Below are 21407 nucleotides of genomic sequence, written 5' to 3' on the forward strand. Positions count from 1 at the left end.
AAGTATTGACAAGAAAGAATTCACTGATTTCTTCATTCCAGAGAAGTGATTCGGAGGCTTGAAGTTTACACACACTCTGCTTATTCTATAGATAAGAGCAGATTCAGAATTTTTTTAATCACCTCCCTCTGATGCACTTGCATTCTAATTTATAAGCTAGTAATTGGGAGTTAAGTTTTTAGAATCAAGGCAGATTTAGGTTCATGTCCTCGATTTCCCACTTAATAGCAGTGGGAACTTGGGGGAAATGTCAGACGTTCTAAGTTTCAAATTCCTCATCTATAAAATGGGGGTGAATTCGTTTGAGTCCCCTAATGCAGAGCCTGTATCAAGGACTTGGATGCAGGTAATTCATTGGGGCTGGTGATCTCAGAAAGCAGAAATGTAGGAGTAAAGAAAATGAAACAGATCCGGAGGAAAAAACCAATGTCATGTGTTATTGGCCTGGTTTTTATTCTGGTCGATTAAGACTCAGGCCTGCCAGAGACTATCCGAGAAACCCTACAAAACGCACCCCTAAATCAGACTCTGCAAGGCGGGTGCCTCATCCCTCATTGGTTGGGGATTGTCCCTGAGGGTATTCATTCTCCCCTCCCCCCCTCCCCCCTCTGGACAAGAATGAGTCTCTGCTGCCACTATGGCTGAAATCAGAAGTGGGTCACCAGATGTGACATGAGGCAACAAAGATGTTTGCTACGCGAGAGCAGTAACATCCATGTCATAGAGTTACTGTGAGAATTAAATGCAATGACGTCTATGCAATGTTTAGCATCAGGCTTGACACATAGTTAAGTGCTTAATAAGTGTTCACTTTACTGTTGCTGCTGCTGTTATTATTATCATCATCATCACGATTATTATCACTGCACTTTCTTGAATGAGAGAGACAGGGGTAAGTTTACGGTTTAGAGGACTCTAGGAATGAACATACTCTACAGCATGTCTCTTTCATACCATCATTTACCATGACCTATGGCCAGTTGTTATGGTTATCGTGGATTATTACAGTATTTTTACTTTCTCCCCTTTGTGTGTGTATGTGTGTGTGTGTATTGTCAAAATTTGGGTACAAGGAAAAGGCATATTCTGTCAGTTGTGTGGGGTGGAAAAAAGTTGCTAACCATTGCTCTGCAGTAGCACTTGCCAATAGAACTTCCTGAATGATGGGAATGTCCTATGTCTCTGCCGTCCAATACACTGGTCACTAGCTGCACGTGGCTACTGGACACTTAAACTATGGTTAGTGTGGTATGTATAACCAAATCACTTTGCTCTACACTTGAAACCAACACAACATTGTAAATCAACTATACTTCAATTTTTTCAAAAGCCACATGTAGACACAGTGGAGGGCAATTAGAGAAAGTGTTCTCAGTGGAGAGTGGAATGGACCCCCTCCCTGGGGCTAAAATTAAGGCGATGCAGTTAGCAGTGTTTCCTCTGGCCCCTGGGCCCACAGGGGCCCCCAAATCTCACTTCCAGGTTGGGAAGTGGCGGTATCTTCTAGACCAAGGGGCTGCTAGCTGAAGAGAATGAAGTCGTGGGGACATGGAGCTGGCACCAGCTAGAGAGGAGAGGCCACAGGCACCCTGAGACTTGGTCCATCACTCTGTGCACAGAGCCCGCTGCTGACCATCGGGGGGGTGGGGCAGCTGGGGGCGGGGCTTCATTCTCAGGCTCACAAGACGGCTTTTATAGTTATGCCTCTTCCTTGTCCCATTTCTCTGCAGGCATTTGCCCTGTGCTCAATGCATCAATGATCATTGCTGAGTACCTCCTGTGTCCTCAAGTGCTGTGCTACACACCGAGGAGGATTAAAGAGAGGCCTGCTCAGCTGGTGTTCTCTGCTCCCTAGAAAATGACAGTTTACCCTGGGAGACAAGATTCTCATAAAAGAAGTCATTAACTCCAACGTCACCTCCTCTGGCTGGCGATCCACCTCTGCCCTCCTCTGCCCCTCGGCTTCCTGTGTCCTAGAACTTCTCACCGTGACTGATAATTACTGTCTACTTGCATACTTCCTCTACTAAACCAGGAGCTCCACAAAGGCAGGGCCCATGGTGTCCACCTTAGCACAATGCCTCAGACTCAGTCAGATACTAGATTTTTTGGTGCCGATGACAAGGGCAACAGCAGCTGAGCGAGGAAAGAGATGAGTATTCCCTGAAGTCATTCACAGACAGCGTGGAATTCAGACTGGGCTTGAAACCTAGCGAGATTTGCTTACTTGAGGAGCTGAGTAATGGCATTCCCGAGGGGGTAACATCATAGGCAAAGGCATAGAGGTAGGGTTGAAGATCTTACATTTACAGGAGACAGGATGAATCAGAGGAGAGTTTAGAAAACAAAGTAGGAATAGTCAGGTGGGTTTGCCTCTCCAGGGCCTTGCCAGCCAGGCAGCTGCGTGTGGACCTGATGGGTTGATAAGAGCTCCGTGAGCCAGATTACCCTGGGTGGCTGCATGTGGGGAGGTCTGGGTTACATCAATACGTCAGGCAGGATGTGGTTGGCACCAGTTATTTTTGCCTTTAACCTTCAATCCCTGATCCTCTAGTACAAGTACTTCAATTTCCTTGGAACCACTCTCCTGCCTGTGTGGCAGAGTGATCTCTATGCCCAGGTTCAGGGATGGGTGGGCACATGAACCAGATCCAGCCAATAAGAGTCTTAGGAAGTGTTTCGGGGATACAGCCAGGGACTTTTGCTGGAGCTGCCATTATCTTTCTTCTGTGATGGCTAAACTGGTGGGATGTAAGCCTGGAGCTGCAGATACCATCCTGCTGCTGCAGGGGAAGAGTCTGTCTGAGAATTAAACCAGCACAAAAGAAAGCAGAGCCGAGGAAATGAGAGAGACATCTGATGACATCATCTGAGCACCTGGATCCAGCTGAGGCTGAATGGGGATCTGTTTCTGAGCTCTTCGGTTATTAGCCAGTTTCAGCTAGATTTCTGCCACTTGCCTCCAGAGGACTCCTGATTAATGAATGCTCGGGGGTAAGTGGCATGACTTAGAGTGGGAGGAGATGAGAGAGTGGCTACACCAGTGGGTGGACATGAGGCATTGAGGGTCTGAACCACAGAGCCCTGGGGTAGAGAGAAAAGGCAGTGAGTCAAAAGGCAAGAAGGAATGATCTAGATTTTTCCTCTCTTCGAAAGTTGTGCAAGCAGGGTCTAGTGATTCTTTATCACCTCTTTCTTCACGATGCACTTTACCTACTCTCTTTCATTTGGCTTAGACAACTGTGTGAGGCAAGTGAATCAGGTACACTGTCCCCATTTTATAGCATGGAGAGGTTAAAGGACTTGGCCAAGGTCACATGGAACTCTGGGGCCTTGTTCCTGTTCTCCAGCTCATGCTTGCTGGGCTCTGGCTTGCCTACAGTATGAACTGAGGTCACCAGGCACCATCTGTCTGTCACCTTGGTGTGGAGGTACACCCTGCCTCTGGGCTTCTTTTATTATGGACATGGAGAAGCAGTAGGAGTTCTTACTGAGGAAGGCCCGGGAGCCCGTGACCCCCTTCATTAAAAATAAATTCTGCCTGAGTCTCCTGGTTCTAAATAGAAGAGAATGTAGATTTGGGGCAGAACCGAAGGGAAAGGGATTTCCCTTGGCAAATTATTTGCAATTTGTGGATTGGAGCTGACCCAGCTCCAATTCCCACGTCATTGTGCTGTGTAAAATGTTAGCAGCTTATTAAAGAACCAGAGCTGGAGGCAATCCTCCCCTGGGGGCTCAACAGAACAGGAGCAGAGTTAAAACCCACCAGCTTCCTCCTCTCTGCGTCGCACGTCTGGGAGCTGCCGAGATTCTCAGTCGCGGGTCACGTGTTCACTCCAGGGCAGCTACTTCCTGCAGCTGTGGGAATAAGAGCCAGCGTGTTGTCAATTAGTTTGTGCCTTTCGTGAGGCGTGATGAAAAGCCAGCAATGGAGTGCACGGTCTTAAGCACCACTGCTAGCAATTCTGAGTTAGTGGGGGGCCCAATGTCTGCCTTTTTCATCGGCATTCCAGGTGATTCTGAAACAGGTGATCCAGGGATCACAGTCTGAGAAACAATGATGTAAGTGGACAAATGCACAAACTCCAAGTGGCCCCTTCCCTGGAAGTTTAAAGATGCTTTTGTCGCAGGCACGAATCCTGGGAGATCCAGCATCTCCTTACTAACAGGCTCTGTTACTCACTGGCATAATTTGAAGGACATACAGAAGGGTATCTTGACTGAGAAATCTCCAAGAAGCTGTGAATCTAGAGTTCTAAGCCTTTATCTTCTCTAGTCCTCCTTTTAAATCATGAGCAGCTTATGGAGAACAGCATGTTTTCTGTTCAATGTTTTCTTTTTGTAGAGGAGGAATCCCCGTGTGGCATACCCATAACATATTCAAGTGTGAATGCACCTCAGGTATCTTCACGGTCCAGCCTGCCAGAGCCTGGACTCTTCCCCATCACCTTTCTCTGTCCCCAGGCACTGTCCCCAGGGAGAAAGGCTTTTAAAGAGCCTCATGTGAGATGTTCCCTCCTTAGGTGCCTCTATTAACAAACCCCTAAAGAAAAGTCACGAATTCCTGTTTCCTCATCTATCTTGTTACGTGTCATCATCCTTCTCAAAATAACCATAGAATCGATGGGCGAGGTGGTCCACGGGCTTTCACAATAAAATCGATTGCATATGAAATGAATCTGAAAATTCCATTTATTAAAACAAATACATTGTCCATGGGGGGATGAAAATGTACACATCACATTCAGGTTTTTCTGCTTTAACATTTCTGTATTTCCCTCTCTTTGAAAGATACACTCCATAGATCTTATATAGGAAAAATGTGAACAGTTCTAGGGCTGGGAAAACATTAATGTATACGTAACAATTCACCATTGCCAGGAGCAGCTAGAAGCAAATATTAAAAAAAAAAAGTACAAAAATCCCTTAAGACAGCATGCTTCTCAAAATGTCTTTTGTAAATATGAGTATATGGAGAAATGGTTTAAAACTTTTCCTTGGTGAGCAATCTCTTTCAAATATTATTAGCAAAATTAGCCTCAGTTCAAAGTACTTATTCACACACTCTGACTTAAATAGCACTTGGTTTAAAATGGAAAGAAAAAAAAAAGAAAACAGATTTAATATTGAGGATGAGGCAAGATTGGTTTTTTTCTTAATAGAGTTTGCATTCTAAATATGAGCTTTATTATTACTGTTTAAAGAATTCCATGGCAGATTTTCATTACTACCCAATATATTATATATGTAAATTAGGGCCTTGAATAATTAAGCTAAGTTTTCCTATTAGTATACCCCTTAAGATAAAATTATGCTGGTGAAAATGATTGTTAAATTTCTAAAAGAATTAAAACTCTTTAGAGGCATAAGTAATCAAAAGATTAGTTCCCCCTTAACAAGTAAAAATACCAATAAGTCAAAACTCATAGAAAAACTCTGGGATTATAATTCCCTTCTGTAGCACATGAAATTATGAAAAAGTCAAACATTTTTCTTAAATTTAATTTCAGATGGGCTGTGTATTTTCTGCCTTCTTTCTCCTTTGACAAACAAGGTCACATGAAGTTTGGAACTTCCTTAACTTTTAATTACCAGAGCTGTATTCCTAAAAGTTTTAATTACATTTTAATTGCTCCAAAGACCTAGCTTTACATGAAAATATAGAGTCCTTCTGAGAAAAGTAAATGGTGTGGATTATGAAAAGCATCAGGGTCTTATAATGACGCCTTAATCACCACCAAAGAGTGTTTTATTCACAGTTGTTTTTATGTGACCACATATTCAATTCATATTTCTGCTCATTTTAAAAATGTGGTTGGGTTTTAGCTGATTCCACAGTATTACTAAGCCAATGGTACAATACTGTAGTTTAATACATACTCTGCCAGGGTTTTTCCCCTCTAAATCTTCTTCAGTGTCCCACTGACTGTAGCAAAATCCCAAGGTTTGAACAGAAGTATCTGGTTATAGGAGTGCATTCATACACTTCACAATGTCTTAATATTCTCCTCCCCCTCCCCAGGCATGAGTTTTAACTGGATGTATTTATTCTTTTACCGTCATGCCCATACAAGGAGCTAAGGAGAATGTTTATCAAGTCTGTTTCAAGATCTGTCCTTGGCATATTACATCTTTTTATCTTCTTTTTTCCCTTCCTTTCCATCTTTTTTTTTTTTAATGGGAGGAAGAGAATGGAAAGAGAATAAAATTAATTCAGAAATGGTCTTTCGGGATTTCAAAGCAACTAAGGAATTGTAAGAGAGCCCACACCTGCCTGGGAATGACACAGAAAGAAATGAGACAGACTTCCAGACCTCCCGTTACTGGTGGAGCCACAAAGAAAAATCACTTTCAACATCATTTCTTGGGAAGAGAGAGCCCGAGCTGCAAGGAAGTTTGTAAATAAGACTCTAACAAACAAAGCAGAGAACAAAAACAAAGAAAAGATTCTATTGAAAATTTTGGTGGGTAAAAAACAAAGGTCATTTCAGGGGCAAAAAGAGCCAGAACCCTTTCTGGTGGAGCTGCTGGGGGCAGCAGCTGCCCCCTTCTCCCTAGCCCGTGAGCAGCCAGGTTCTGAGAGTGGGTCTGGTCTGGAGTTGTGGGTTTATTTCTCCTGATACTTAAACAAACAAGGGCCACGTTTTTTCTCGTTAAGAACAGCACAGAAAGGCTTCTTTCAATCTAGAGTTTCTGTGATTCAGGGAAAAAGGGAATTTGCTCTGACTCTTCGATTAAAGCACTTCCCAACTCAGGGTGAATCCTTGCCTCTGTCACTTGGCCCTCCCTGTGCTGTCCTGGGTCCTGGATCAAACCAAAATGCTTTGGATTCTGGAAAATATGTGGAAGAGGTGTGGATGCCACTGTTAACTAGGAGGTATTTTAGGCATGGCTAAGGCTCTGAAGTCATCTCAATTTTCAAGATACTGAGTTTTTTCCTCCCCAGCTTCCTTTCTCTTTCATTCTTTTTCTAAAGTTTATAGTAAAACTTTTTCTTTACTTTATAGTAAAACTGAATGGATGTAACATGGGGACATTTTCATGCAGTATTACTCAAAAATTGTCACAAATATATGAAAGCACCAGTCACAACACATGATCTACTTTTACTTGCAGAATCAAAGCTACCATGTACAAATGTTAGGAACAGTGATAAAAGAATACAGACAACCGGCATTTGTTGTTGTTGTTGTTATTACCATGAGGATAAACCACGGGGAACATCTCCTTAAACCCTTTGGGCGCTCATCCTTTGAGTTCAATCTTACAGACAAATCCAGCCTTATCTCTTTACTACTCTAATGGGGAGGGGTGGAAGGAGGGGTAGGGGAGAAGGGAAAAAGAAAAAGAAAGGCACAAAGACGAAATATCAACGCCATTAAACCGAACCGCACCTACACTGGACGACTCAGCTCGTCAAAGGGTATTCTAAAGGCAATATTCATTCCAAGAAGGTCATATATATCTGAGCTCAGTACAGCTGTCTGTTTTATTTTTTAAATATGAAGCAGAAACATAAGGTTTGGGAGGGATAGCAGGAAAGAAATGACACCGATTTTATCTTTACATACTCCCCTCCTCCAGGCAATTCTGCAGACATCAGATCTCTTAACTCGGGGGTGTGGATCAGCTCTCATTCTCATAAAGGGGACCAGTTCTTTAAACATGCATAGCCTGGAGTCTCCAGGATGGTTCTCCTCCCTCTCTTTAAATGCTGTGGACTAGAAAGGCGCCCACTTTGCTAAAAACTCTACATCAGTGTCCCTGGAGCCCCGAGGCTCCTCAGGTTCCTCTTGAAGACTTAAAGGATAGCACAGAAAAACTTCTTCTCCCTAAATGGGTTCTCTGAAGCCGGAACAGGCGTCAGGAGGGGATCTTCCTTGGCATGCGCTTCACAGTAGGCCATCAAGTCTGCAGCTGCCTTGGACACCTGGAAAAGACGACAAAAACAACCAAAACTTGAGATGGGGCGTCGACGAAGGCATTGATGCAGGCGCAACGAGTCAAGGCTAAGGCCTGGGTGTCCAAACTGCCTGGGTTCAAGTGAAGCAAGATACTCATGCCCCATAAGCCTCTGTTTCCTCATCTGCGAAGAAAGGAGCTGATGATCTTGACCTTACAGGACTGTTACAAGCAGGTCCGGGATTAGGGTGAGGTGAGGCTCTGAGGGTACAACACTGAAGGAGGCGTTCAGGGTCATGCAAATATCAACCTTGTATTTGTCCAGCCCTGAGAGTGGGTGTCTCCTCAAATTCTGTGCCCCAGGTAGGTTGCTTCCCTCGTCCTAGTCCCAGCCCTGGCTGCAAGGATTAAGTGAGGTAATTCACATAAATCATTTAGTGCCTGGAACATAGGAAGATTTCCACATAGGCTGGCCATCATTATCATTCTGTAGTTGTGTCTCTCTGCTTCAGAAATTGTGTTAGGGATGCCTAAAGCCATGTTGATTTCCTTTTTTAACAAACACATCAGAGGTATTATATACTTATACATACACACATAACCTTATACGTTATGCATTTTTATATTTTATATATATTATGTACGATAAGATATTAATATGTTATCATTTATTACACATTATATATATTCCTTCAATCAAGCATTGCACCTTTTAGGGAGTCCCACTGGGAGGCTGGTCAGTGATCTCATCTCAGTGATGCTGTTGTTTCATAACACTTCTCACAACACTTCTGTAGCTCCTTGTTGGTAGTCTTCTGGAGTACCTTCCTTTGATCAGCTTTGACAGTGGCAAATTTTCACTACTTGAGAGGGGATTTAATTTGGGGTAGTAAACTAGAAGTTATTTGTAACCACATCTGGAGACTAGGTGGATGATGATCTATCTGGAGAATGCCATTGGGGGTCAAAAATCATAAAGTCAAGAGTCAATTTCTTATGTGACCTCATACGTTTGCTCTGGAAATCACTCCAAACATTCTCCACATCACTGTACTACTAAAATAGCCTCTCAAAGTGACTACTGAAAGGATAATCCTCTGTAAGAGTGGGGAGATTGCAGTATTTCTGAAAAGATTTACTGCCCCTCCTATATGTGGGTTATACATACCCATACAATGGCATCAGACTTGCTCTGGCCAATGAGACACGAGTAGAAGTGATGTGAGTCACTTTGGGGCAGAAGCTTCAAGAACCAATGCATAGTTCGCCTCTGCCATTTTGTCTGACTGAAATCATTTACTGTAAACCACCTGAATTGATTCAGAGGTTTTAGTAAAACATGGTGGCCATACTCTTGATTTGTTCCTTGTCCCAGGATTGAGTTGATTAGAACTTTGTCACTTAAAGGCTTTTCAATATTATAGTTTACAGGTTGGAAATGAGAATCAATTTCATCTTCTAATCCCATAAATCTCTGAATGTTTGGACTCTATCTTCCATGTTTCTCATACCAGATAGAGGCAATATTCCAAGTAGAGGTTGCTTGAAGGTAACATGGTGTGGAGTGGCAGCTATCTGTGATGACATGTGGGTGAGAAGAAGAATGAAAAGTATATCTTTGCTATTGTAGCCTCTAAGAATCGGAGGAGAGAGTCTTTTTTTACTGCAACAAAACCGAGTCTATGCTGACTGATATAAAGAGGTATAGGTACTGATATGTGTGTTAGTTTCCTCTTTCTGGCTAAACAAAACCCAATCTAGGTGGCTTAAAATAACAGTAATTACTCCCTCAGTCAGTGCTAGAGGCTAGAAGGTTGAGATCAAAGTGTCCGCAGGCTTGGTCCCTACTGGAGGCTCTGATGGAGAAGCATCTGTTCCATGCTTCTCAATCAGTGTCTGGTGGTCGCTGGCACTTTGAGTACCCTGGCTTGTAGATGCATCATTCCACTTTCTGCCTCCACCTTCACATGGTATTCTCTCCTGTGTGTCTCTGTCCTCGCATGGCATTCTTCTCTTTGCCTATGTCCAAATATCCTACCCACCAGTCATCAGATTAGGCCCACCCTAATTCAGTATGACCTCCACTTAACTTGATTACACCTACAAACACCCTACTTCCAAATAAGATCATATTCTAAGGTTCTAGGTGGGCATCAATTTTAGGGGATGCTCTTCAACCCAGTATAGCATATTTGTGTAAAAGTCAGTCTCACTATTTTTAAATTGTAAATAATTTTTTATTCATCTTTATTCCAGCTCCACTGAGATATAATTCACATATAATGTTGTGTGAGTTTAAGGTATACAGTGTAATCATTTGATACACTTCTATATTGTGAAATGATTACCACAGTATGGTTAGTTAACACCCCTAACACATCACATATTTGCCTTTTTCTTTAATTGTGGTGAGAACATTTAAGAGTTACTTTCTTAGCAACTTCAAGTATGTAATTCAGTATTGTTAACTATAGTCACCACATTGTACATTAGCTCCCCAGAACTTATTCTTCTTATAACTGGAAGTTTGTATCCTTTGACTGACATCTCCCCATATCCCTCACCACCCCCAGCCCCTGACAACCACCATTCTACTCTGTTTCTCTGAGTTCAGGTTTTTTAGATTCCACATATAAGTGACGATATTCATCTTTCTCTGTCTGACGTGTCTCACTAACATAATGCCCTCCGAGTCCACCCAAATGGCAGAATATCCTTCTTTCTCATGGCTGAATAATACTCCACTGTAAATATATAATACATGATACATCTTCTTTCTTTATTCATCCGCAGATGGACTTAGGCTGTTTCCATGACTTGGCTATTGTGAATAGGGCTGCCACGAATATGCAAGTGCAGATACCTCTTTGAGATGTTGATTGGATATATATATATATATCAGAAGTAGGATTGCTAGATCCTATGATAGTTCTATTTTTAATTTTTTGAGGAACCTCTCTACTGTTTTCCATAGTGGCTGTACCAATTTATGTTCCCATCAGTAGTACACAAGGGTTCCCTTTTCTCCACATCCTTGCCAACACTTGTTATTGCTCGTCTTTTTTGGTAATAGCCATTCTAACAAGTGTAAAGTGATATCTCATTGTGGTTTTAATTTGTGCTTCCCTGATTAGTGATATTGAGCATTGTTTCACACATTCGTTGGACATTTATATCTTCTTTGGAATAATGTCTATTCAGTTCCTCTGTCCATTTTTTTTTTTTTTTTTGGTGGTACACAGGCCTCCCACTGTTGTGGTCTCTCCCGTTGCAGAGCACAGGCTCCGGATGCACAGGCTCATCAGCCATGGCTCATGGGCCCAGCCACTCCGCGGCATGTGGGATCTTCCCGGACCGGGGCATGAACTCATGTCCCCTGCATCAGCAGGTGGACTCTCAACCACTGTGCCACCAGGGAAGCCCTGTCCATTTTTAAATCAGATTGCTTGTTTGCTATTAAGTTGTATGAATTCTTTACATTAACCCTTTATCAGATACAAGGTTTGACATTTTTCTCCCATTCCATAGTTTGCTTTTTCATTTTGTTGACTCTTTCTTTTAATGTGTGGAAGCCTTTTAGTTTCATGTAGTTGCACTTATTTATTTTTGCTTTTCTTGCATGTACTCTTGGTGTCATATCCAAGAAATCATTGCCAAGATCAATGTCAAGGAGCTTACCCTCTCTATGTTTTCTTCTAGGAGTTTAACAGTTTCAGATCTTATATTGAAGTCTTTGATCCATTTTGAGTTAACTTTTGTGAGTAGGATAAGGCAGGGGTCCAGTTTCACTTTGCTGCATGTGATTATCCATTTTTCCCAACACCACTATTGAAGAGACTATCATTTTCCCATCAAGCACTCTGGTTCCTTTGTCAAATATTAGTTGATGGTACATGCTAGGGTTTATTTCTGGGTTCTTGATTCTGTTTCATTGTTTCATGTGTCTATTTTTTATGCCATACTGATTTTATTACTATAGCTTTGTAATATAGTTTGAAAACAGGGAGTGTAATGCCTCCAGCTTTGTTCCTCTTTCTCAGAATTGCTTTGGCTATGTGGAGTCTTTTGTGGTTCCATATGAATTTTTATGATTTAATTTTTTATTTCTGTGAAAACTTCCATTGGAATTTTGATTGAGATTGCATTGAATATATAGATGGCTTTGGGTAATATGGACATTTTACAGATGTAGAGAAGAAACGTATGGACACCAAGGGGGGAAAGCCATGGGGGGGGTGGTGGTGTGATGAAATGGGCAATTGGGATTGACATGTATACACTGATGTGTATAAAATTGATGACTAATAAGAACCTGCTGTATAAAAAAATAAATAAAATTAAATTAAAAAATTAAAAAAAATTAATTCTTCTGACCCATGAACACAGGATATCTTTCCATTTATTTATGTCTTAATCTCTTTCATCAGAGTCTTATAATTTTTAGTGTACAGATCTTTCAACTCCTTGAGGAAATTTATTCCTAAGTATTTTATTTTTGAAGCTATTGTGAATGGGATTTTATTTCTTTTTCAGTTATTTCATTGTTAGTGTACAGAAACACAATTGATTTTTGTATGTTGATTTTTTATCCAGCTACTTTACTGAGTTCATTGATTAGCTCTAACAGGATTTTGTGGGGTTTTTTGGTGAAATTTTTAGGGTTTTCTCTATATAAAATCATCATCTACAAACAGAGACAATTTTACTTTTTTTGTTTCTATTTAAATATCTTTTATTTTTTTTTCCCTGATTGTTCTGGCTAGGACTTCCAGTACTATGTTAAATAGAGTCATGAGAGTGGGTAACCTTGTCCTATTTCTGATCTTACAGGAAAAGCTTTTAATCTTTTACCATTGAGTATGATGTCAGCTGTGGGCTTGATATATATATGGACTTTATTATGTTGAAGTACATTCCTTCTATACCCAATTTGTTGAGAGTTTTTATCATGAAACGGTGTTGTATTTTGTTAAATTTTCTTTCTGCATCTAAATGAGATGATCATATGATTTTTATCTTTCATTCTATAAATGTGATGTATCACATTTATTGACATGCATACATTGCACTATCCTTGTATCACAGGAATAAATCCCACTCGTTTGTGGTATATGATCCTTTTAATGTGCTGTTGAATTCGGTTTGCTAATATTTTGTTGAGAATTTTAGCATTCATATTCATCAGGGATATTGGTTTACAGTTTTCTTTTCTTGTAATGTCCTTATCTGACTTTGGTATCAGGGTAATGCTGGCTTGTAAAATAGTTTGGAAGTGTTCCCTACTCTTCAATTTTTTGGAAGCATTTGAGAAGAACTGGCATTAATTTTTTAAATGTTTGATAGAATTCACCAGGAAAGCCATCTGGTACTGAGATTCTCTTTATTGGGAAATTTTTGATTACTGATTCAATTCCTTACTAGTAATTTGTCTGTTCAGATTTTCTATTTCTTTCTTTTTTAAAAATAATTTTAGTTATTTATTTTTTATTTTTGGCTGCATTGGGTCTTCATTGCTGTGTGTGGGCTTCCTCTAGTTGTGGAGAGTGGGAGCTACACTTCATTGTGGTGCACGGACTTCTCACTGTGGTGGCTTCTCTTTGTTGCAGAGCATGGGCTCTACGCACACGGGCTTCAATAGTTGTGGCTCACGGGCTCTAGAGCACAGGCTCAGCAGTTGTGGCGCACGGGATTAGTTGCTCTGCGGCATGTGGGATCTTCCCAGATCAGGGCTTGAACCCATGTCTCCTGCATTAGCAGGTGGATTCTTAACCACTGCACCACAAGGGAAGTCCCCAGATTCCTTATTTCTTAATGATTCAGTCTTGGTAGGTTATGTATTTCTAAAAACTTACCCATGTCTTTTAGGTTATCCAATTTGTTTCATGTGATTGTTCATAAGTAGTGTCAGGATCCTTTGTATTTTTGTGATATCAGTTGTAATGTCTCTTCTTTCATTTCCAATTTTACTTATTTGAGTCTTTTTTTCTTAGTCTAGCTAAAGGTTTGTCAATTTTGTTCCATCTTTTCAAAAAACACAGCCCTTAAGTTTGCTGATTTTTTCTGTTGTTTTTCTGGTCTCTATTTCATTTATTTCTGCTCTTTGTGTTTGCTTCCTTCTGGTAATTTTGTGCTTAAGCTATTTTTTTCTAGTTCCTTGAGGTATACAGTTAGGTTGTTTATTTGAAATCATTTTTAGTTTTTTCTTAATGTAGGTGTTTATCACTATAAACTTCCCTCTTAGAACTGCTTTTGCTGCATCCCATACATTTTGGTATGTTTTGTTTCCTCTTTTTGTTCAAGATTTAAAAAAAATTATTTTTTGTATTTCTTCTTTGATCCATTGCTGATTATTCACAAGTGTGTTGTTTAATTTCTGCATATTGGTGAACTTCTTAGTTTTACTCCTGTTATTGATTTCTAGTTTCATACAATTGTGATTGGAAAAGATTTTTGGTATGATTTCAAGCTTCTTAAATTTGCCAAGACTTGTTTTAGACCTATCATTTGACCTATCCTAGAGAATGTTCCATGTGCACTTAAGAAGAATGTATATTCTGTGGCTGTTGGATGCGATGTTCTGTATATGTTTGTTAGGTTAACTTGGTCTAAAGTATAGTTCAAGTTCAACATTTCCATATTGATTTTCTGTCTGGATGATCTATCCATTGTTGAAAGTGAGGTATTAAAGTTCCCAGCTATGACTGTATTGTCTATTTCTCCCTTTAGGTCTGTTAATATTTGCTTAATGGTACTAATGGTTAATATTTGCTAAATAGGTACTCTGATTTTGGGTGTGTATATATTTATGATTATTGTAACCTTTTAATAAATTAACCTAGTTATTATATAATGACTTTCTTTGTCTCTTGTTACAAGTTTTGACTTAAATTCTCACTCTTTAATAGGTATTACATTGCTTATAGAAATATTTTTATTGTGTTTCTATTTTGTTCCAGACATTAAGTTTTCTTTATTGATCTACAAAATAATCCTGAGGTAGGAACTATTATCCTCCTTTTTTTTTTCTTTTTTTTTTTTTGCGGTATGCGGGCCTCTCACTGCTGTGGCCTCTCCTGCCGCAGAGCACAGGCTCCGGACGCGCAGGCTCAGCAGCCATGGCTCACGGGCCCAGCCGCTCCGCGGCATGTGGGATCTTCCCAGACTGGGGCACGAACCCGTGTCCCCTGCATTGGCAGGCGGACTCTCAACCACTGCGCCACCAGGGAAGCCCTATCCTCCTTTTATAGATGAAAAATTTAGGCTCAGTACATTGCATGAGTGGTTCAATGTCATATAGCAAAGTACACAGCAGAAGAAGAACTTGAATGTTAATGTTTTGCCATTAAGCCACAGCCATCTACATACAAACTACTCAAATGCAGGGGTAGTTCCAAAGGTTGATTGAAATTTTTTGTGCATCTTTATGAAATGGTATTATGACAGAACAAAAGGAAACAGCCTGTTCTTGTCTTAGCTCCTGTAAATGAAAGCAAAGAACAGACTTTCAGAATCTCAATTACCTCTTTTTTGTTTTGTTTTGTTTTAATTGTTCGAGCTGTAATCATTATTATGCCAAATGGGAGCTTAGCTGCAAGCAGCAGAGACTGGACAATAGTAATATGTAAAACTTACTTGTTAACAAGAGATCCAACAGTATCCCTACTCATCTGCAATGCTCACATACAAATATGTGGCAGAAACTCTCAAAATCTTTTTATGGTACAGGAAGTACTATACTGGGCAAAATTTAATAGCTTAGAGTTGCTCATATCTTGTATTTGAACACTTGACTCTGAACAATTTCCTTCTAAAAATATATCATGTGTTTTATCATGTTTCCTCAACTAGATTGCAATCTCCTGTGGGTGATGGTCCAATACAATGTCAGAATCCTAGCAGCAATTAGAACAATTGCTAATATTTATCTGCCCTTGCTACATGTCAGAACTGTGCTAACCACTTTACATACAGTATTTTATTTAATCCTTACAACATTATGGGTCACAAGCTATTATTATTATCCTCATTTTTAATATGTGAAGCTGAGGCTTCATTAGGTAAACATTTGCCCTAGTTCTCACAGCTCGTGAGTACCTGAGTCATGAGTCTCAGTGTTCTTGATTTATTCTTTATGAATGCTCTTTCTTTCGAACCCATAGCTTCATCCTTGTTCCTTACTTTTCAGTGAGTCACAGCAATAGTCTGCCTGGCAAATCTTCTTGCTTTCTAACTATCCTTGCTAACATTGTGCATACAGATTCTTTTACGTTTCACATTCCTAGGCCTAGTTCTTCCATGAAGATTTCACCAGTAACTTTAGGTAATCTCTCCCTTTTCCATCCTGTTGATTCTTCCTACAAAAATATCTCAAATTTGGGAGGTGATCAAGATGGCAGAGTAGGAGGACCTGGAACTTACCTCCCCCGACAAATACAACAAACAAACACCTAAATGTGGAACAATTCTCACTGAAACCGAACTGGAAACTGGCAGAAAACTCCTGAACAACCAAGGCTGAAAGAAAGATGTACACGGAATTGGGTAGGAAGGGAAGAGAAGCAATCAGGTCAGGACCTGCGGCCCAGGGAGGGAACTCAGAAGAAAAGGGAGATTATAGGGGTAGAGATCCTCCCTGGGGAGTGAATGGTTCGAGCTACCTATTGTAGGCTCCAGTCCTGGGGTCTGGCACAGAGAAGACAATTGGAGGGCTGATTGGAGGGCTGGGGGGGACTAACACAAGGGCTGTGGGAAGCCTGGACTCTGTCTGCTTGTGAGGAATGCACATGCGTGCTTGATTTCTCCTGAGGCAGAGCGGAGAGGGCTGACAAACTGCGTGGGTGGCTGGCTGGTTTCCCATGTCTGCCTGGTGCTCTCCAGCTTGAGGAGTGAATGCTCCAGCCCTGTTTACTTCATGTCGTAGCTCCACACTGGAGTGAGCGCTGCCATGACAGAAAGAACTCAGCTAAGAGACACAGAGGTGGCTCAGACCTGAAGCACTGTGTGAGCAGGGTGGGGGCAGCCATTACTGGCACTCGCACAGGCAATGCATCAGAAGCAGCCTGGGACTCTGTGGCTGGACCACTGCAGCTTGTACCCTGTCAGACGCTGAGAGATCAAGTGGGCCCCTCTTGCTCCAGCACTGCTCCCAAGGGTGCTGGTGCTGGGAGAGGGGAGAGTTCACACTTAAAGGGAACAGAGCCAGCTCAAACCTGACCCTCAGAGCTTCTGCTCCAGCAACTTGGGACCTGCCCGCACCCCAATTAGGGCAGTAACAGCCACTGAGCAGACAGGAAGCCCTGGCTCGCACCTGGCTCTGGCCCTAGCCTCTCCACCTCCAGCCCCACCTCCTACCAAGGTGATAGCTGCCAGCACACCCTGAGGAAAGACATGACTTGTGTTCACGTCAAATCCAGCTCTCCCACCAAAGCCATTGAGTACATGCAGACTGTATAGGGATGCTCCCAGAAAAATATCTCAAATTTGTCCCCTTATTGTCACCTCTCTTGCAACTACCCTGGTCCAAGCCTCCATCTTCTTTTCCCACAATTACTGAAATAACCTCTTAAATAAAAAATTCCAAGGGATATTTTATAGACTGAATGTTTATTTCCCCCCCACCCCCAATTCATATGTTGAAATCTAATCCCCAGTGTGATGGTGTTTGGAGTTGGGACCTTTGTAGGGTGACTAGGTCATGAGAGTAGACCCCTCATGAATGGAATTAGTACTCTTATAAAAGAGACCCTGGAGAGCTCCCTTGCCCCTTTAACCATGTGAGGTCACAGAGAGAAGGTAGCCTTCTACAAATCAGGAAGCAGGCCCTTACTAGACACCACATATACTGACACCTTGATCTTGGACTTCTAGTCTCAGAACTGTGAGAAATAAATATCTGTTGTTCATAAGCCACCTAGTGTATGGCATTCTGTTATAGTAGCTCAAATGGACTGAGACAGGATCCATGAATAGAATGCAGGGTGTGGTCTGTTAAGTTCAATGATTTAAAAAAAATTACATCTTTATTTTCACTAACCTGAAATGGAAATCTAACATTTCTTTCCATTATAGATGCAGACAACACAATTAGCATTAACAGTTTCTGTGACTTAGTCACCAATAAAAATCAGATCTTTTCCATCACATTACAGTTACTGCAGATATCTCAACATTTATTTATGTTCTTTTGCTTTATAAGTATAGACCCACTATTACATCCTATATAATCAGTTAATAAAGAAGTATATATATTTAGCTGTACCACAAATGTTTTCTGATAAACTATATTTTAATATGATTCGTTTCCTTTGTAATTTAAAAGCATTATTCTGAGAAGGAGACCATATGCTTCGGCAGACAGCCAAACAGGTTTGGGGCACAAAAGATTTTAAGAATCTCAGTTGTAAATAACTTCTCTACTTTTACAATTGTGCCAGGAGTAGTACTCTCTGTACTACAGCTAGAAAGATATTTTAAAAATATAAATTGGCTCATATCACTCCCCTATTTAAAACTTTCAAGAGCTTCCCATTGTACTTTGTGGAAAGCCAAGACATCATAAAAACAGCCTGTGGGTCCTGCTTACTTTGGGCCTGCCATCTCTCCAATTTCATGTTGTAGCATTTTTTTCCTCTCACACAGGTCTCCTCTCTCTAAGTTCGTGAAACTTCCAAGTTCTTTTCTGCCTCAGAGCTTCACATATACAATTCCCTGGAACAGTCTTCTCCCCATCTCCTCACCAGGCTGGCTTCTTCTCTTCCTTCAGGGGTGAAATAGCATTCTTTGCAGAGTCTTTACTGACTACCTCATCCAATAATGACTTTCATCATTAGTCTCTTTCAGAGCATACCATTCTTTTCCTTCACAGAAAAACATTTATTACAATTTATAATTACAACCATTGTTTGTTTATTTGATGTTTGATGTTTCCCTTTTGGCATTCTGCTCTATGAAGGCAACAATCATATCTATTTTATTCACGACTGTGTCATCAGTGCCAGCACATAGGAAACACTCAAATAATTGCTGAAGAAGTTCTCAAATACAAGCTTAATCAACAAATATTCCATTCACCTAATATTTACTGAGTACCTAATTGCCAGTCACAGTTCTGGGGGATTGGCATAATCAGGGAACAAAATAAACAAAGCTTCCTGTCCTTGGGGAACTTATGCAGTATTCTAGACTTCCAATTCTGATGATGATGGAGGAACAGCAACCAATTAAACCCTCCTGCTTTAACTTAAAAACTGAAAAAAAAAATATGTGGACAAATGTTTTTTAAATAGTAGAGAACAGGCAGCAGAGGACAGTGATCCCTGAGAGAAGGGAGGCAAGAAAAGCCCCAAGAATGTTTCAGCAGTACTGCTTGAAAATGGTTTCTAGGCCACAGCACAGGGAGGAGCTACCCAAACAGATTTCATGAACCTCCTTGAGTTGAGGAGAGAGTGACAGAGAAGAAAGAGCTACACACTTACACAAACAAAGAGAGAGAGAGAGAGAGAGAGTGAGAGAGAGTGAGAGAGCAATCTGGAGGCCTCCAGAGGATTCCTTTTGAGTCTTTAGTTAATTACTGATCAGCATATATGTGGGAGAAAACTTCTTGAGGCTGTGCAAAGAATTTCAGAAAGGATCAAGTGAAATAATCCCTGGTGATCACACAGGGCTGGAATAGTTTGTGTTTCTACTGGCTAGAGTACATAGATCACATAACACATAGGGGATTAAGTAGAGTCTTAAAAAGGGTGTGTTCAGTAGTGGTGCCAAGTAGGCCTTGGTTAAAGGCTGTTGTGGACCCACCTATCAAAGTTTAAAAGTAAGCCTTGAATAGATCAAAATGTTTCCAAATAACTTAATTGGACCACAGAACAAAACCCCCAAATATTTAAAGAAACAAGAAATTTCAGTTTGCCACAAAATAAAATTCACAATGTCTGGAATCCAAAAAAAAAAAAAAAAAAAAAAAATCCAGACATACAAATAAGTAGGGGGAATAAATCTATCCCATAATGAGGAGAAAAATTAATCCAAATTGATTAATCTCATAATGAGGAGAAAAAGACCCAGAACTGACGTAGATGATAAAATTACTAGATAAGGATGCTGTTAAAACAGCTATTGTAAATATTTTCTATATAATCAAGAAAATAGAGGAAAGCAAAATAGGATTAAAAGAGACATGGAAGATATTAAAATGACCCAAAGCAAATTTCTAGAGATAAAAAACACACTGAATGGAATTAGCACCTGATTAGACATTGCAGAAGAAAAGATTAGTGAACTTGAAGACAATAATGGGAACTCTCCAAAGTGAAGCACAGAGAGAAAACAGACTGAAAACAACAACAACCCCCCCCAATACAAAAAACAACCCCCTGCAAAAAAATCCCAGAACACACTGAGCTAGGAGACAACTTCAAGTGGCCTAATATATATATAATTGGAGTCTCTGAGGAGAGGAGAAAGATGGTATGTGGATGAGAGGAAAGAAAAAATATTTGAAGACTTAATAACTGAAAATTTCCAAATTTGATAAAAACTACAAACCCACAGGTTTAAGTAACTCAACAAAATCCAAATGAAAAAATATGAATCAAACTACACCAATGCACAGCGTAATCAAATTGCTTATATAGTATTTGAGTAGGAGGATGGAGAGAAGAAAATGAAACATAATAAATAGCTATAGAGAATGTTAGATGGTAGTAAGTTTTATAAGAAAATGAAAAGTAGAGAAGGGTAAAAGGGATTAAGAGTGTATATACGGGTGGGGGTCATGGAAGACAGGTTGCAATAGTTAGGCTTAATTGAGAAGGTAATCAATCTTTGAGTAAAAACTTATACAATAAAGCTTATGGTAAGAGAAATGGGGAGCCATTGACGTATTTTAAAGAAGCATTCTGGATGCTGTGTTGAGAATAGGACTCTATGGGAGTAAGGGTAGAAGTGGAGATTCCTGGAGACTATTGCTGTAATCTAAGTGAGAGGTGACAGTGGTTCAGAACAGAGAAATAGCAGCAGAGGTGGTGATGAGAAGTATAATTCTGGATAAACAGCACTTGAATCTAGAATCACAGGATTTTATGATGGATTAGAGATAGTGTGTGAATAAAAAATAAGAACTAAGGATAACTCTAAGTTTTTGGACTGATCTAATGGAAAGATGGAGTTGCCATCATTTCAGCTGCAGGGAGAGAAGATTTGGGGAGGAAGACTGGGAATTCAGTTTTAGAAAGGTTGAAATTGAAACATTTGTTAATGAGATATACAATGCTGGAGTTAGAAGCAAGATTTAGACTAGAGACATAAATTTGGGACTTGAGGCCATACAGATGGTACATAAAGCCTTGGGAATGAGCAAGATCACCAAAGGAGTACATTTAGATAGAAAAAAGAGGAACAAGGATTGAACCTGGAACAACTTCAATGTAAGAAGTTGGGGAGCCTAAGAGGAACAGCAAAGGAAATTTAAAAGGAGTAGCTTGTGACAGTGGGGAGTACTGAGAGCC

The 21407-nt window shown here is 40.4% G+C and overlaps 1 protein-coding gene across 3 annotated transcripts in view; it reads right to left on the reverse strand.

Annotated features, from left to right (window-relative positions):
• Positions 1–4674: 4674 nt before the first annotated feature.
• GNG2 (G protein subunit gamma 2) overlaps positions 4675–21407 on the reverse strand; it is a 138806-nt gene continuing 122073 nt past the window's right edge. For all 3 annotated transcript variants that reach the window (XM_082648108.1, XM_082648107.1, XM_082648109.1), the window contains one exon: positions 4675–7930. In XM_082648108.1, the coding sequence (XP_082504234.1) occupies positions 7802–7930 (129 nt within the window). In that variant the 3' untranslated portion in view covers positions 4675–7801. The remainder of the gene's footprint in view (positions 7931–21407) is intronic.

The sequence above is a fragment of the Grampus griseus genome (assembly GCF_964374135.1).
Source record: "Grampus griseus genome assembly, chromosome: 2".
In the NCBI taxonomy this organism is placed as follows: domain Eukaryota; kingdom Metazoa; phylum Chordata; class Mammalia; order Artiodactyla; family Delphinidae; genus Grampus; species Grampus griseus.